Source organism: Empidonax traillii, unplaced genomic scaffold, assembly GCF_003031625.1.
Source record: "Empidonax traillii isolate 1590-97213 ecotype Southwest subspecies unplaced genomic scaffold, ASM303162v1 scaffold8:size5222938, whole genome shotgun sequence".
Lineage (NCBI taxonomy): Eukaryota > Metazoa > Chordata > Aves > Passeriformes > Tyrannidae > Empidonax > Empidonax traillii.
The window spans coordinates 1,263,263-1,280,720 of record NW_020955201.1 but is presented as its reverse complement, the minus strand read 5'-3'; the positions used below and the strand labels follow the sequence as shown (position 1 = coordinate 1,280,720).

Below are 17,458 nucleotides of genomic sequence, written 5' to 3'. Positions count from 1 at the left end.
GTCTGTGCCATTTTAAGAGCAGTTTCAGGACAGGCCGTATATCTTTTCTAGTCTTAAATTTTAGTGTCTTTTCTTCAGACTTCAGTCTCAACTTGATATTGTTTTTATTATTTGTTGATTTGGTTTATTGCTAGGTCTGCTTAGACATTGATGAATGTCAGAATGGTGGACTTGGAGTCTGTGTTCCAAATTCTCATTGCATAAACACTTTGGTAAGCATCTTTTCATTTACGGCTTTAAAAAATTGATTGTTTTAAAATTCCATGAGGCTAGGACTGGATTTATAAGGTCTGATTGGAGAGCTGAATAATATAATTTATTTCTTGGCTTCATATAAATCAAAGAATCCCTTCATCTCTTCATGGCTAATAGTAAAAAAAACAATACTTGATTTGTCATTAACACTTCCATCTGAATTGTGTTTTATGATTTTCCCTGAAGAATGGCAGGAGCTTTTCTCTCCGAGCCATTGAGTTTTGTGTGTTTGTGCGTATGTTATTGCAAGGAACCTCCTCTGAAAGATTAAAACTTTTCTTACTCTCATCTCTTCCCACCTGGGAACTGCTGCAGAAGCTGTTCCCCTGAGTGCTCTCTTTATAGGAGTAATGTCTTCACTTCATCAGGCTATGTATACAGTACCAGATATCCCTCTAAATAAATGGAAAAGAGGAGAGCCACAATTGGTACAATATTTTTAGTATCCATAGATATTAAATCCAAGAGAACAAGCGTAGCAGAAGTAGAAATGGTTTGAAAGACGTTAGGATCCGATAAAAGGAGCATAGAACCACATTAATGCTATGAAGCAAGTTGAACCCAGAATAACATAATCATAGAATCATTTAGGTTAGAAAATACCCTTCGGGTCATTGAGTCCAAGTGTTAGCCCAGCACTGCCAAACCCACTACAAAACCATTTCCCTAAGTGCCATATCCAGTCTTTTTCTGAATACCAAGGATAGCGATTCCACTTCTCTGGGCAGCCTGTTCAAATGCGTGACAATTCTTTCTGTGAAGAAATTCTTCCTAATACTCAATCTTAATCTCCCCTAGTGCAACTTGAGGCCATTTCTTCTCATTGTATCACCTGTTACTTGGGAGAAAAAAACTGACCACCACCTCGTAACAACCTCCTTTCAAGTAGTTGTAGATAGTGATAAGGCCTCCCCTGAGCCCCCTTTTCTCCAACGCTAAATGCCCCCAGTTCCCCCAGCCACACTTTGCTCCAGCCTTTTCACGAGCTCCATTGGCCTTCTCTGGATACGCTCCAGCACCTCAACATCCTAATTGTGGTGAAGGGCCCACAGCTGAACACAGGATTCAAGGTTTCAACAGTGTTGAGTACAGAGGAACAATCACTGCCCTGGTCTTGCTGGCCCCACAGTTTCTGATGCAAGACAGGATTCCACTGGCCTTCTTGGCCATCTGGGCACACTGCTGGCTGTTGTTCAGCCACTATCAACCAGCACCCCCATGTCCTTTTCCCTTGGACAGGTTTGCAGCCACTCCTCCCCAGCCTGTAGCACTGCCTGGAGTTGTTGTGACCCAAGTGCAGGACCTGCCACTGGGCCCTGTTGAACCTCATACCATTGGCCTCAGCTCATGGATCCAACCTGTCCAGATCCCTCTGCAGAGCCACCTTAGCCTGCAACAAATCAAGACTCCTGCTCAGTTTGATGTCATCTGCAAACTGACTGAGAGTGCACTTGATCCCCTCATCCAGATCACTGATAAAGATACTAAACAGGACTGGCCCCAGTGTTGAGCACTGGGGGGCTACTAGCTGGATGGAATTCCATTCAGCACCACTCTGGGCTCAGCCATCCAAAGAGTTTTCTGCCGACTGAAGACCACACCTGTCCAAGCTATCAGCTGTTGGTTTCTCCTGGAGAACGCTGTGGGAGACAGTGTCAAAAGCTTTACTGAAATCTAGGCAGACAACATCCGCAGCCTTTTCCTTATCCACTACATGGGTCACTCTGTCACAGGAGAAGATCAGGTTGATCAAAGGTGACCTGCCTTTCACAAACCCATGCTGGCTGGCCCTGATCCTCAGGCTATCCTGTATATGCTACAGGCTTTCTTCATAGCAAGAGAAGGGTTGAAAGTATCCTTCAGATGTAAAGGTGGTCCTTTCTGCAGCAATGTATTACTGAGGCTACCATTTGTGTTAAGTGTTAGCTTTCCTTGTGAACAACCTAGTTTTCTTAGGAGTGCTTTCACTGTTCAGTATGTTTGTCTCTTTTTTTAGTATCTAGAACATCTACTGGTACGTTATATCTCACTGTGTGACTAGACATGACTAGTCATCTTCAGGATGCCATCAGGCCCTGTCTGCAAAGGGTAGGCACCAAGTGTCCTGCCATCTGTCAAAACAGCAGTGCGGGGTTTCTAATCCTGTATCCCTTTCACAAACAGTTTGGTCTGGAAATGCTGCCTCAAAGGCTATTTTAATGCATACCGGGGCTTGATAAAGGACAGAATTTAGTGAGCAAATTCATCAGACTCCAGAAGATTTTAGCTCGGTGTCCAATAGGATAAAGTGGATGGGTTGGTGTGTTTTATATAGGCCATACCATTTGCATGGTTCAAGGATTATTTTACTTTTCAGTCATCAGCATATTTTTGTCTTCATCCTGAAAGTATGCAGACAACGGAGTTAAAACTTGTAATGAAGTGAGGAATAGAGGACAAAAATAATGCCTGTCTGAGCAGTAAATAGATTTCTGTATGAGAATAGAATAGGACAGTCCTGACAGTTCTTCCAACAGACTTTGTACATGAAGAATGAAGTTGTATGAATGACCTCACTTTCACAAAGGAGTAGATGCACGTTTGTCAGAGCTCTGTCCATTTCTGTTCCTTGATATGACAAAAAATGATTCTTCTCTATAAGGTAAAAAGATTGTTTTCTTTAATTAATGTTTATATCATAAGTTACAAGTCTACAAGTATATCAGACAGGGACAAAAGGCACATTAGATGCCTAAAGAAGACCTTAACTTATCAGCATCTGTCTGTTTATATCTCATATGGTTATTGTTCTAGCACATATTGAGATTCCTTGGCTTAGCAACTTTTTGCTCATTTACATGAGAGGTACAAATATAAAGTATATACATATGTGTCTAGGTAGCCACTGCAAAGTTACATGGATGTTCTTATTTCAGTGTAAGTGAAGATGACTGTCTTCAACTACAGAATTCTTTTCTGAAGAAAACAGTTTAGCTCAAATTGATTTAAAAACGTTTAAGCTTTAAAAATGAAATAAAATAGGGCAAACACATGATGAGCTTTCTTTTATCTCTTTGATTAAAAGTTGTGCCCAGTTGAGTTCAAATAAACTGATGGGTGTGCTTTACACCGAAATAAAATCAACCAACCTGATTAATCATGTGCTACTTAGAGTTTTACACAAGGTTTCAGCCACTTGGAATTGGCTCAGAGTGATGCTGGCAGGGACAAGGCATCATGAAGAAGCTTTTGCTGCTACATGACTTTTCTCTGGTTTAACAAAAGACCGTTCTAATTAATAGAGTCAAGTGTGTGTTCCAGCTTGCACTGTGGGAGCAGAATATCAGTTTCACATGGAAAGTAAAGTTTGTTCACAGTGCAAGGGGCCTCAGTCAATGAAAAGCTACACTTGCACAGTGTAAGCAGTGTGTTGTGAATCTCGCTCATGTGCGTGTTTTAAAAAGAAAAAAATTCCCGTTAAAAGGAAGACTGCTAATTTTTTGTTCTTACAGGGGTCTTACCACTGTGGGCAATGCAAACCAGGATATACAGGAGACCAAACCAGGGGATGCCAGGCTGAACGGAGCTGCAGAAATCGAGCCCTCAATCCATGCAGCATCCATGCCCGTTGTATTGAGGAGAGGCGAGGAGAGGTGACATGTATTGTGAGTTCATAAATTCATGCATTTGTCCAGTGAAAAATAGTCTTTTTTAGGCTGGAACTGAGAAAGTCTTTGTGGTCATTTTAAACAGTTGGATATTTTACTAGATTGTGGCTCACTGGCCCAGACCAGGTATCTTGCCATTGGTTTGTTCTTGCCGCCTGTCTGTAAAGCAGACATACTTGTGTATCATATTTATTGTGCCTTTGTAATTAGGTCTTTGGTAATGGCTTTTGTAGACTTTCTGTAGCCTCCTTAGAAGAAACTGTCAAGTGTCGCTCTACAGAAGACATCACAAGGACAAATTCCTCTCCTGGTGCTCAGCTACATAGCTGTGAGTAGGGATCCTCTTTGCATGTCAACAGGCCTGTATTTGCCAGCTGATAAAAATGGTATTTTTCCAAGTGAGATGGAAGATTCTAGGAACAGGTAGGCTGTACTGTACTTAATCAGCTGTGGGAGCAGAAGAGCACCAAGTGGCATAGGAACTTCCATTGTAAGACTCTGACTGAAGTATATTACTTAGTTTTTCCAGCTAGAAAGGGGAAGCAAGAGACTAATCCCATGTCCTAACTTTGGATGCTGTGCATGCTCTTGCTGGCACTTGCTTCAGTCTCATTTTTAAGCACATCTATTTCAAAAAAGAATAATCTAGAATATTATAAGTCCATGCTGTAATAGAAAGATTCCTAGATACTTGTATTGGAGGAAAGTCTGTGATTTTAAGGGGAGGCCAGAGTTTGACATGCAGTTCTATTCATATATCTTCCACACAAATTAGGCATTGGTTTGAAACAGTACCAATTTAATTGGCCAGGAGAAACTTGTGTGCAAATGCACTTGCTTTGCTGATGCCAACTTAGTAAATGTCAACACAGTTTTCTCTTAAAACTTCTTCTAGTTCTTGAGATACTGACCAAAACACAGTCATCCCATTGATATAGGATAATTTGATATAAACAAGTAAGGAGATAAAATCAGAACATAAACCTGTAGTAGAACAAAGGAGGTTTAGAACAAGTTAATTCTAACTACAGCTTACACAGCTATAAAATGTAGAATGTGCTGAAATGTACTGATAGAATGCAATATGTTCCGATTGTAAAACTTAAACAGAACAGATTGGCTCGAGAGACTGGAAAATTACACATACATGTTAGAACTGTTCATGAGCACCAGAAGGTTCGTTTAAAGGACAGTAACTCTGAGAGTCATAGAAGACCACCAAGACCACGCAAAGCTAGAATGACACATGCTCTGTATAGGTTAAGTTTATGATAATGACTTATAGAACATCATGAATATGCAAGCTATTTTGAGGAATATTAATGTATATGTGAAATAAAAAGGGGAGGGTTTTTCTTTGACGATATACGTGCTAGGCGGAATGATCCCCCATGCATCCAGCACTGTCAATAAAGAATGCCTGCTCTCTGAATAATCACATTGGAGTCAGAAGGTTCTCTTTATTTTCTGAGATTTCAGTGTCACCATCTAACCATGGGCCCCTTGCTGAGGTGCTAGGTACATACTCTGTCTAGTTAGTCCATCTGCAGGTGAGGAACCAAAGTTGGTTCCTGGCCAGTGTGTGGAAGCAATCCATAGCTTCAACTGAAATCATTCGGTGTTGCAGGCACACATTCCACTTGACATCAAGTTTTAGCTCGTTCTAGCTATGTCTAGATACACAGAGCTTGAAACAAAGATTCTGTTTCCAGACTGGGAGATGCTGCATTGTACCTCATTGTACTTCAGTGCTTGGCCATGATTTCTGGATGCTAGTGTTTTCAGGATGGGTGTGGAGTTTCCCTTTGGAATATTTCTACAGTGACTCATTTACCTTTTGATAGTACTACCATAGTGTTTTATTGATAGTGTGGCGTTGGCTGGGCTGGTGATGGTTATATTTGTGGAAAAGATGTTGACATTGACGGCTACCCTAATGAAGAACTCGCATGCACTGCTGAAAACTGCAGAAAGGTAAGAAATTCTTTCTTAATCCTATAATAATTCAGAGCATGAAGGGATGAAGAGGAGGACTGAAAGAAACATGAATAGATGTATTTATCTTTTTTTCAAGTTATTGAATTCTTCTGCATAGATTCTGTTTCATTGGATGAATCAATTGTGTAAAGTAATAACAGAAAAAAAGCCATTCAAATTATGAAGACAGGCATTTTACCTACAGAACACCAGACTTGTCTGCTTTTTTGTCTAGGACAATTGCCGATTTGTCCCAAACTCTGGACAAGAAGATGCTGACAGTGATGGAATTGGAGATGCCTGTGACGATGATGCAGATGGAGATGGCATTCCCAACGAGCAGGTGCTGTATATAGATCAGGATGCGGGGCTCTGTGCAAACAGAAGGATTTCCCATTACTGCAATGGGCAGTGATTCTGAAATCTGACTCACTATTTGCCTGAGCTTATTCCATACCCATCACTTTCAGTGACTTCCTAAATCCTGTCTTTTTATGCTCATTCTTAAAAAGCCTGAAACACCCTGCCTTAAATCCCACCAGTGTATCCTCCATTATTATCTTTTAGCATTTAATTCTGGAGCTTTTTGTGTACAGAACTTGTGTTTTTCTGAAACGCTCTCCCATAACATGGCCTTCAGGAACATTACTTGCATAATGTCTTTCTTTTTCAAAAAGCAGGTTAATCTTAAACACGTTTCATGAGGGATCCATACCCTACATAAATTAATGGGTGTCTTGGCAAAAACTTGAAAAAGCTTTGAATCATGTCCTCAATGCAAAAGAGGTTTCCATGAGGGTACACAACTGCAGAATAGATCATAGGATGAATTCAAATTGTAAAAGCTCTTTTGTGTTCACCCTGTATTCTTACCAGCCAACTGTTGTTCTACATTAAGATTCTTCACTGATACTGCTTAATGCACTTCTGAGGAAACAACAAGAATACTTTATCTAGAGTAAAAATGTCCACGTGGAGCTAGGGCAGACTAACAGCATCAGAAGGTCTGTCTCAGGCTGTTTTGCCACAGAGACCCAGCCTCAATTCTAGTAGCTTAAATCAACTGGTTTTATAATGTTTATAAGGAAAAATGTTAAATCCTCCATCATCTGTTAATCTATTTGCAGGTTCAGCAACTTCAGAATCAAGTAACTTTTATTTTGTTGCCGAGTTCTGTTCTTCCTCTATGTATGCAATAGGATGTTGACGTGCTAGGTGGGGGTAGAAATTTTACACCACTTTGAAATATAGTTTTCTCCGTATGCCTCCTGATGGACTTCAAGGGGCAGTAACAGCTTGTTAAACAGAACAAACAAACCCCCATCAAAATCCAAACCAAGACTTGTGCCTTTTTGCATTAAAAAGTTCTGCTTTCCCAAGTATTTCAGCTTTAGTTTGACTCTGTACCAGAAGGGGGCAATGGCCTTTCACAGAAAGTGTCTGCAAACCTTGTCAGGGACTCCAAACTGCAGCTTTTGAGAAAGACCATATTAGAAAGCTGGGGCACCAAAGCAGGTTCCTTCCCATGGATGTATCCAAAATGAGAGTCAGAAGTTAGAAGTAAAGCCTGATGGTACTGGGGTTAGGATTGTGTGTACTGTGCTTAGGATTTCCACAGAGTGGTTCAAAGCAGAGCTTTGAGGGAGCAAGTGAAGTCTGATCTGGAGTTAATATTCACATAAAATTTCGAACTCCTCACACTAATAATTTTTTTTGAAAGTAAAAATAAATACAAAGATTATATAAATCCACTAAAATAAGAATTAAATATTCAGGGCCTGGCTCACGTCTGATTCTGTGTCTCTTGCAGGATAACTGTGTCTTGGCTCCCAATGTTAATCAGAGAAACAGTGACCAAGATATCTTTGGAGATGCTTGTGACAACTGCCGCAATGTCCTGAATAATGACCAGAGGGACACAGATGGTGATGGGAAAGGAGATGCTTGTGATGATGACATGGATGGAGATGGTTGGTGATTTTTCACTTTCAGCTTCTCTGATGTTCTCTGATTCAAACTTGCCCAGTGTGTGCATTATATTAGGAGATTTCCTGTCACCAGCTGTAGCACATAGTCTTTCTTCATGAAACATGTGTTTGGAATCCTTTTAGTTTACTTGATATGTATCTTTTAGCCTGCATTGGAAGCAGTGAACATTGTAACAGATAAACAAAGCCATGTTTTATGTATAAACTGAGGTTGTTGGTCATTCAGCATTTTCTTAAAGGTATAAATGTATTCCAGAGCATCCAGCTGCCTCCAGTCACTGATGCCCAAGAGCTGCATAATGTATTATTTTAATTGGTGTAGGAGGCTTGAAAGAAGTGAAAAAAATCAAAACCCTTCAAATGTAATAATGAAGATGAAATGTCCTATCCTGTAAGCTGTGATACAGGAACAGGATAGAATGAATTTTGTGTAATTAATGAAGTGTGTGGGATTGGGTGGAAAACTGTTCTTTAGTGAGATGTTTCTATCTACTATTAAACGAATGGATGCACACATAAAAAAGATTTGCAGTGCAGGCTTATAATTTCATTGTAAGATTAAGTAGTTGCTGAAAAGTAATAGTGTATTTTCTGTTCTTAATATTTATATTGTCCTCTAACAGCTACAGGAATTGTCTTTAACTAATATCCAACCCATTTTTCCCTAGGTATTAAGAACCTTTTGGATAATTGTCAGAGGATCCCCAATGAAGACCAGGAGGACACAGATAATGATGGTGTTGGTGATGCTTGTGACAGCTGCCCTACAGTCAGCAACCCAAATCAGGTTAGCAGGCAGAAAGAAAAAATTATCCTTGTTTAGGGAGAGGTTAAAAAAGATGCAAAGAATGAGACAACCCATGCATAAATTAAACATTTAATGTTTAATATAAACATTAAAATAATGTTTATATTTTAATAATAAAGTATATCTAGGTATTCAGGAAAGTTTTATGGAGCTCTAGACTCCCCTGATGTGAGAAAGGGGAGCCTTCAGTTGTATTCTCATAGCTTGGGATGCTGTTAGGACCTCTGCCCTGCCTGTATTTTCTACTGTCATTCTCTGAAATGTGGGCTCTAGTCCTATGTAGTCCAATGCCAGACTCCACACAGGGATGTGGTTTAGTTACACTTGATATTTCTTTAATTATGACAAAATCCCTGTGTCCTCATTTATCAAAACTTGAGATGTTCCTAAGTGAGAAGTCACTGGAACTTTTCATATGTTTGAAATTCTGAGTCTAATGAAAAATGTTGGAAACTATAGAGAAACAGTAGATTTTTAAAACTGCTTAAGAAATCAACCTTTGTTAGAAATGAGGGATACTTATTTTCAGTAGTAGAGAACTCTGGCTGGAACCATGCTAATCAAGTATAACACTGTTTATTCACTGTCTTTTTTTCTTTCATAAAACCGACTTTTTTGTTAGATGGATGTTGCAAGCAAGAAAATTGTTCTGGAAAACCAATGTTTTCTCATGCTTTCATTTTTATGGCATTTGGTTTGGTTGTGTTTTCATTTGGTTGTTGTGACTTAATACTGCCATTTTAGTAGATGGCATCTGATACTCTGTTTCCTTTTGCAGTCAGATATTGACAATGACCTGGTTGGAGATTCCTGTGATACCAATCAGGACAGGTAAGCTGTATTGTGGCTTGTAACAGCAGCAGGCAAGTGAAACACGCTAGTCTTGAGCTGAAGGATGCCACTGATTCCTGGAGAGCTGTAATTCCTCAGAATAACCTGGATTTAATTCCGCAGAGATGTTATTTCAAAAGCAGTGTTACGATTTATCATCCTTCTTGTTCGCTTCCTGGTAGCAGTACAGTTGCAGAGCCCTTCACCCTTAGCCCCATTCACATGGGTCCTCTGTGAGTTCACCTATCAGTGGCTTTCACGTGGCTCTGGACATTCAGAGGAGCACATCCTATGACAAATTGCATTGCTTGTGTGGAAGCAGTTTCTGCATAATGAGCTTTAGGGGTGGTAAGCTCTCCCCTCTGCTCCTCACTTATAGCAAGAGACAAGGGAAATGATAAATCTTTTGTTGGCGCAGATTTTCACCAGCCACGGACAGATGTTTCACCCCAGAGCCCTTGGTGGATGCTGCGCTCTGTGACAGGAGTTGCAGGAAACCCACTTTCACCACAAAAAACTTGATATGCAGGGGTGTGAGAATGGTGCTTGTTTTTAAACAATTCTGATTTCAGGTGCTCATGTAGTCCCCCATAAAGTTTCATTCACACCCAACCTGCATATTCATGAGCACCAAGACGTGTGCACAATGTGCACATGGGACAAGGGACACCAGGTGCTCAGCTCATGCTGTCTCCTGGGTGGGTGCTTTTTAATTGGTGACACTGCACTTGTTAGATGTGCCTTACATGCCCTTTAGGAGTGGAGATTGTTTGAGATCTTGGGCTCTGGTATGTTTCCTACACCATGTTAGGCTTCTTTTTCTTTTCCTTATCAGAGTATTTCTATAGCCCTTGGCTTAGTCTTTGTCTTCCTGCCACCTTATCATACAATCCCTCTTTGTTCATGGCCTCCCTGCAGTTACCTGAGCAACAACAGCTTGTATTGCCCCACTGGTCTGCTTCCAGCTCCAGGGGTGTCACTGGTATGTTTCCTGCTCATGTGTGCGTGCTGTTTCCTGAGCAGAGGCAGGAGCTGATGCTGATATGCCATTTCTCTTTGTTTCTCTGCTTGCAGTGACGGTGATGGGCACCAGGACAGCACAGACAATTGCCCTACCATTATTAACAGCTCCCAGCTGGACACAGATAAGGATGGGTTGGGTGATGAGTGTGATGAAGATGATGACAACGATGGTATTCCTGACCTTCTGCCTCCCGGCCCTGACAACTGCAGGCTGGTTCCCAACCCAGGGCAGGAAGATGATAATGGTAAGATGGGCCTTCAGGAGCCATTTCAGATCTTAGGAACCTCATTTGTTTCCAGGCATTAGATGTGTGTAGCAAGATCCAACACAGTCACTACGTGTGCATACACTCATCCCCGGAGGAAGCCCAACACACAGGGGCCCTTCGGCCAAAGCAGAGGTGCTCAGGTCCCTTTCTCAGGCACTGCAGCCAGCAGGGCTAACACTCCACTTGCTTCCTGGACACCATGATCCAGTGGCTGGGCCAGGTGTGACTACTTACTTGCATCATAAATATGCTTTCACTTCTCTGATGCTTTCAGGTGATGGAGTTGGAGATGTCTGCGAGTCTGATTTTGACCAGGATACAGTGATTGATCGGATCGATGTGTGCCCTGAGAATGCAGAGATCACCTTGACAGACTTCAGGGCCTATCAGACCGTGGTGTTAGACCCAGAGGGGGATGCACAGATTGATCCCAACTGGGTGGTTCTGAACCAGGTAAAAATACACTTGGTCTTTCTTACCTGTCTGAAAAAGATAATTTGGAAACTACAGTAAAACTGGCTCTGTAGTTGCTAGACCTCTGGCAAACATCAGAAATGGAAGCTGTTGGTTAGTAGACGGTTTTCAAAAGTAATAATAAAATAAAAAATAAAATTCTTCCTTTTAGCAAATGATACCTTGAAGCTTGATCCTGCTAATAATCGAAAATAATAATAATAATAAATAGTGTGATGCTCTTAATAATCTAAAATTACATACTGGCCAACTTATTCTGGGTGGATTTTGTTGCTGCCAGAAGGCAGACATTAGACTTTTGCGTCACTCTATTAAAGTATTTCTGAAGCAAACAATCGTTGCCAGAATTTTAAAGTCTGACCTTTTAAATAGCAGAGCATGTCATAGAATTATAGATTGGTTTGGGTTGGAAGGGGACCTTGAAGATCGTCTAGTTCCAACCACCCTGCCATAGCCAGGGACACCTTCCACTAGACCAAGTTGCTCAGAGCCCCATCCAACTTGACCTTAACACTTCCAGGGATGGGACATCCACAGCTTCTCTGGGCAACCTGTTCCAGTGCCTCATCATGCTCACAGTAAAAAGAAATTTCCTAACATCTAATCTGAAACTGCTCTCTTTTATTTTGAAGTCACTGCCCCTTGTCCTTACATGCTCTTGTAAAAAGTCCCTCTTTATCTTTCTTGTAGGCTCTTTTCAGGTACTAGAAGGTTGCTATTAGGTCACCCCAAAGCCTTCACTTTTCCAGACTGAACAAACTCAGTTGTCTCAGCCTTTCCTCACAGGAGAGGTGCTCCATCCCTCTAATCAACTTGGTGGCCCTCCTCTGGACTTTCTCCAACAGGTTGATGTCTTGATGTCCTTCCTGTGCTGCAGACCCCAGCTGATGCAGTACTCCTAGGTGGAGTCCAGTAACTGCTATTTACACTAAAAAACTTTAGCTTTCAGGAGGCTAACGTGTTCTGAGTCACAGGGAACATACAATTTATTTCCATTGCCAAAGTCTCTGCCATGCCAGCTGGGATGTATACATCTTCCTTACACCAGTCCTGGCAGTCAGTTTTAATCCTGAACAATGTGAGCTGTAGGAGCTAAGTATAAGTATAATCTAATCCTGAGCTGTATGAGCTAAGCCTAGGCAAAGCTCTCTTCCTCCCACAACCCTCTCCCTGCCTCCCTGTTTTGGCCAGTTTCAGTGATTTACAGATTGTGGGAGGGAAGGAAAGTATCTGAAAACCAGTATGGCCAATTCTGCGATGGGCAAATACAAATCTTTCCTGACTCAGGCAGGTCACGCAAGCAACTGAAACACTTCAAGTCAGAACTACAAGTGTTACAGATATGTTTTGAGCAAACAGAGGAGACTGATAGAGAGGGTGCTAGAGGGAGGCCAGGAAAGGCTGCCAGGCTTAGCCAGCCCAGCTTGCCATGCATGCTAACCACCCTGAATTGATTCTTACAGGGCATGGAAATTGTGCAGACTATGAACAGTGATCCTGGCCTTGCTGTTGGTATGTACGCTCTTCTGAGATGCAATTTCTACAGCATAAAACATGTAGCATATGAACATGTGTTCTGCAGAACTGTTTTTAACCTGTATGTATCCTCAGGTTACACAGCTTTTAATGGTGTTGACTTTGAGGGCACTTTCCACGTAAACACGGTGACAGATGATGACTATGCTGGCTTTATCTTCGGTTATCAAGACAGCTCTAGCTTTTATGTGGTGATGTGGAAACAGACAGAGCAGACCTACTGGCAGGCGACTCCCTTCAGAGCTGTTGCAGAGCCCGGCATTCAGTTAAAGGTACTGGTTGTGGCTCCCACTGGGGACACAGCGGTCACTGCAGCCTGGCTGTGCTGTCCTGCCATGTGTTGGCCATGGGTGAAGCCATCGTGCTGTGCATGGGCCAAGCTGTTGCATGTCAGCCCTGCTGCTCGACTGCAGTTCTCTATTTGCAACTTATGTCAAAATGTCAGGCAGCTGCCACACAGCCCTTTTAATAGCACTGTTTTTTAAGGAACCTCATCTTTCCTTTCTCATCAGCTGGAGCATTTATTTTCTGCAGTGATTGCACTCTGACCATAACTGGTCAGACTGCCTCCTTCTCCTTGGTCCAGGTACCCAGTTGCTTTTCCTCGCAGGCAGTGGGTGCAGTTATACAACAGAAGTTACCGGCTTGTGAGCAGCAGGGCGGGTACAGACCTGCTCCTCACTACAAAAAAAAGTCTCCTGAAAGTGACATTTCTCTATCATCATCATTGGAAAATTGTATTTTTGCAGGCTGTGAAATCCAAGACAGGTCCTGGTGAGCACCTCCGCAACTCCCTGTGGCACACGGGGGACACCAGTGATCAGGTCAGGCTGCTGTGGAAGGATCCCCGAAATGTAGGGTGGAAAGACAAAGTCTCCTATCGCTGGTTCTTGCAGCATAGACCCCAGATTGGTTATATCAGGTAAGAGAGAAAAGGATAGATAAGAGTACAGATACATGTCTGCCTGAACTGTTGTTTCTCAATACCTGATTCAGATAATAATCTGAGAGTTTAGATTATGTCTGGGGTTTGCATTGATGAAGCCTTATAACAGCCTTTATGTATTCTAGGTCAAGAGAATTAATAAAAGTTGTCATTTAGAGGTTATGAGCCTAACTAAGACGAGTAATTATCCTAATGTGATAGATTTGAGGTTACTCAGCATATATTCAGGAAGTTTGTTAAAGCTTTGTAATGCATGTTATCTATTCTTATTTTGTTATTTGGGAGAAAGAAAAAAGTTATTAAAAAAAAAAAAATCACCATTTGGGAGGAAATATTTTACTCTGCAACATCCAGCAGAAAAATGAGCAGGAATTATACTTGAAGATCAAGGCTGCTGTTAAAATGCAAAAAATTAACTGCTCTGCCATCATCAGCTCAGGTTTTACAACCTTATAATAGAAAACAAATACAGATAAGTCAGTTGTTTTTCAAAAAAATCACCACCCTGCAGTTGAGATGCAGTAACTTGATGGTATAATTACTTCACTTTTCTGGTGCAGAGCATCATTTTGAATGGTAATTGGAGTGAGCCTGTTTGACTTTTGTGGTACAATGGATTAAGAACATTTAAACTGTCTATTTTTGTGTCCCAGCCACAGGGTAGTAGTGAATAGATCTTGGGCAAGTTTTGTTTAGACCAAGCAGTTTGTCAAGCTGCTTCAGAAGCAAACGTCTCCTATGGTTGCAGTCTCCCTATTCAGCCTAAGTAATGTCCCCTGCAACTGGGAAAGGTAGCAAAGTCAGTGTAATAGAATCCTTTAAAAACTAAAGGCAGACAAACCTAAATGGAACCTCCGCCAGCTCTCTGTCCACATCTTGCTGTGGTCTGGTTAGGCCAGATGCCACAGACCATTATGTATGTAGAAAAGGTTTTCTGAGGCTTCAAGGAAGCCTAGGAAAAAATCACTTCAGCCAGCCTCTCCCATGGAAATTGCAAAGACAACAAGTTCTATTTATTGTAGATACTTTTGAACTGCCTCAGCGAATCAGGAAATAAACTCAGGAACATAACAGGAATTGGGTTTTTTTTTCTTATTTTATTGGAAGACACAGGAACTTTCTTTCCCTTCACCACGTGGTACTTTCCTGCATGTCTCATCAGCCGTATCCACATCCACAACAGAGCCCTCCAGGCTCATCATCTTTTAAGTCATTTACCTAGTAAATTTACCTGGAGGCTGAGGACTTTTTGCGGAGAGTGCTGCAACAGCTCAGCTGGCTCCATCCCTCAAATACAGGGCACGTGCTGGGGAGCTGGCAGGGTAATCAGCTTTCACACAGATAATTTGGGAATTTGCTGATGGGTTTCTAACAAGAGGATGCTAGATCAGCAAAACTGTTCCTAGAATTAATCATATTCACATTTTTTAAGAAATCTCACAGATAAGTTCAAGGTTCCAAATGGTTTGTTTGAAACATTGCCTATTTAAAAAAAAGAAAAAAGTTTAGCTTCAAACTGGGTGAGGCAGTATCCATCTGGCTTTCCTCAACCGATCTAGTCCGGTTTTCCCTTTCTCCTATTATTACTGACTGTGGAAAATTTCAAGAGCTAAAGCTCTCAGCCTGATTGTCTAAGCATTCCAAGGCTTTTGTAGGATGTGTAGAAACTCCCCAAAACACGCTCCCTGCCTGGCTCTTGCCACCATGGAGCATTGCTGCTGGTTCCAGCCTGCAGAGAAGCTAGCTTAACTGCATTTTCTCCCCTGGGCTAGATGGGAGGGAGAGCATGTTCAAGGCTAGTGTCTCCATGGATAACAACCTTACTTTCAGGAATGTTGCAGCCTTAGAAAAGACCTAATAGAGCTTCCATTTGCTTTCATTAAGGGCAAGATTTTATGAAGGCTCTGACCTTGTGGCAGACTCTGGTGTAACTATAGACACCACAATGCGTGGAGGACGGCTTGGAGTTTTCTGCTTCTCTCAGGAAAACATTATTTGGTCTAACCTGAAATATCGCTGCAATGGTAATATGGCTCTTACTTCCTTTTAGCTCACAACTAGCAAGTGACCATGAAGAACTAGTAGTGTGGCTGTTGGATTAAGCCATTTTGATCCCTTCCTTTGCCTTTCATTTACAAGTTATTCACAACTGTGAAACACCACCTCTGACTTCAGCAGCACACTGCAGCCCCACCAGATGGGAACTAATGCTTCAGAGCTGCTCCTCCCAGAGCTGCAGAGATTGTGCCAACTGAGTAGTATAGCTGTCGTCAGAGAATTAGGAACATTATTTGAACATTTGAGAGCTGTTCACCCCCAATAAATACCTGAGGCCATCATATACACAGGATGCCTTGAGCTTTGAATACAGGGTACAGTATACCTGGAGGGCCACTGGGCTTAATCACCAGGCATCAGTGTCACTCCTGTACTTGCTTGTTGCTCCTGTGTGTGAGGGGAAGATCATAAGGTGCCTTTCCTCCCACAGAGGAATCCGTCTTACTCTGTGGGAGAGTGCTGTCTTGCTTCTCTTGGGGCAAGAGCCTTGAAGCTATATAAAAACTATAAAACTATATAAAATATCTCAAACCTTGATCCCTCCACACAGAAGCTGATCATGTCAGGGTATTTCTGCCCTGGCAGCAGTTCAGCTAGATTGAAGGGGTTTGGAGGGACTGCCCCTCCCCCCTTCCCTTAGCATCAATCCATACTCAGCCTTTAGAAAACAATTTACCAGCCAAGTTGGAATAGTTTCCTTGTCTACTTTCTGTGAATCCAAGCCTAATCCAGGTCCTATAGGGGGCTGCATGGCCACTCTGTGGTGTGTTCTGCTGATGGACTCTTGGACATCCGGTACACTAGGCTGGCACTTGGAGGTCATGGTTAAACAGGGGAACTTTTAGACAGCAGTGCTTACAATTAAAAAATTACTTGATATACATCTTAAACAATATGTAGTTTCCCAAAGCTGCCACTGAGTCATACTTACCTGGCAGTAAGCAGGCTCCTGGCTTTGCTGTAGGAGCTACAGAAGTTAATGAAACCTAGTCAAAAAGTCTCTGGAGTCCCCAGGTATCTCTGATCTCATTTCAGACAAGTTCCTACATTTGCAAAAAAGGCTTGAAAATAATTTCAAGCCTTAAAAAAAGTGCTCAACAAAAGGCAGGGGACTAATATCTTTTTTTTCTATATACAGTGTGTGTTTATACACTTATATCTTTTTTTGCATTTAGAACTAGCTGTCCTGCATCAGGGTGGAAATAATGAGAAAAACGCTGATGTCATGCAGTTGAGTTTCACTGCTGTGGCTCCACTTGCCTGTAGCTTTAGCTCTGCAGTTAGCTCTGTGGCTCTCCAGATAAAATGTTCTGGGACCTGGCAAAGGCAGACTGCAAATAAAACTTCAAACAAAACTGTAGCTACTCTTATGACATTGATTCATCTCCAGCCCTCTTCGCCAAGTCTCAGGTCTTTCTGCCAATTGCTATTTGTCCTGAGGTTAATGTTTTTTGTCCCTTCTTCTGGCATGGGAAACCATCACAGGGAAGTTGAATTAGGATACATGAGAAACAGAAATGCTGACACTGCAAACGTGTCTGGTGTGCAGAGCAAGACGACCACTTCTTTTGTCTTTCTAGTCAGCATTTATTAATAAAAGTTTAAGAGTGCAAGCCACAAAGTTTTCAGGGAAATGTAATTTGCAG

General features: G+C 41.8%; 1 protein-coding gene across 4 annotated transcripts in view; it reads left to right on the top strand.

Annotated features, from left to right (window-relative positions):
- THBS4 (thrombospondin 4) overlaps positions 1 to 17,458 on the top strand; it is a 38,818-nt gene that overhangs the window by 20,733 nt on the left and 627 nt on the right. For 2 of the 4 annotated variants that reach the window (XM_027882387.1, XM_027882414.1), the window contains 13 exons: positions 135 to 212; positions 3,747 to 3,899; positions 5,772 to 5,876; positions 6,115 to 6,222; positions 7,690 to 7,849; positions 8,536 to 8,654; positions 9,454 to 9,506; positions 10,581 to 10,774; positions 11,073 to 11,251; positions 12,736 to 12,784; positions 12,884 to 13,080; positions 13,558 to 13,730; positions 15,639 to 15,778. In XM_027882387.1, the coding sequence (XP_027738188.1) occupies positions 135 to 212; positions 3,747 to 3,899; positions 5,772 to 5,876; positions 6,115 to 6,222; positions 7,690 to 7,849; positions 8,536 to 8,654; positions 9,454 to 9,506; positions 10,581 to 10,774; positions 11,073 to 11,251; positions 12,736 to 12,784; positions 12,884 to 13,080; positions 13,558 to 13,730; positions 15,639 to 15,778 (1,708 nt within the window). The remainder of the gene's footprint in view (positions 1 to 134; positions 213 to 3,746; positions 3,900 to 5,771; positions 5,877 to 6,114; positions 6,223 to 7,689; positions 7,850 to 8,535; positions 8,655 to 9,453; positions 9,507 to 10,580; positions 10,775 to 11,072; positions 11,252 to 12,735; positions 12,785 to 12,883; positions 13,081 to 13,557; positions 13,731 to 15,638; positions 15,779 to 17,458) is intronic. The other 2 variants (XM_027882396.1, XM_027882404.1) reach the window with 2 other exon arrangements.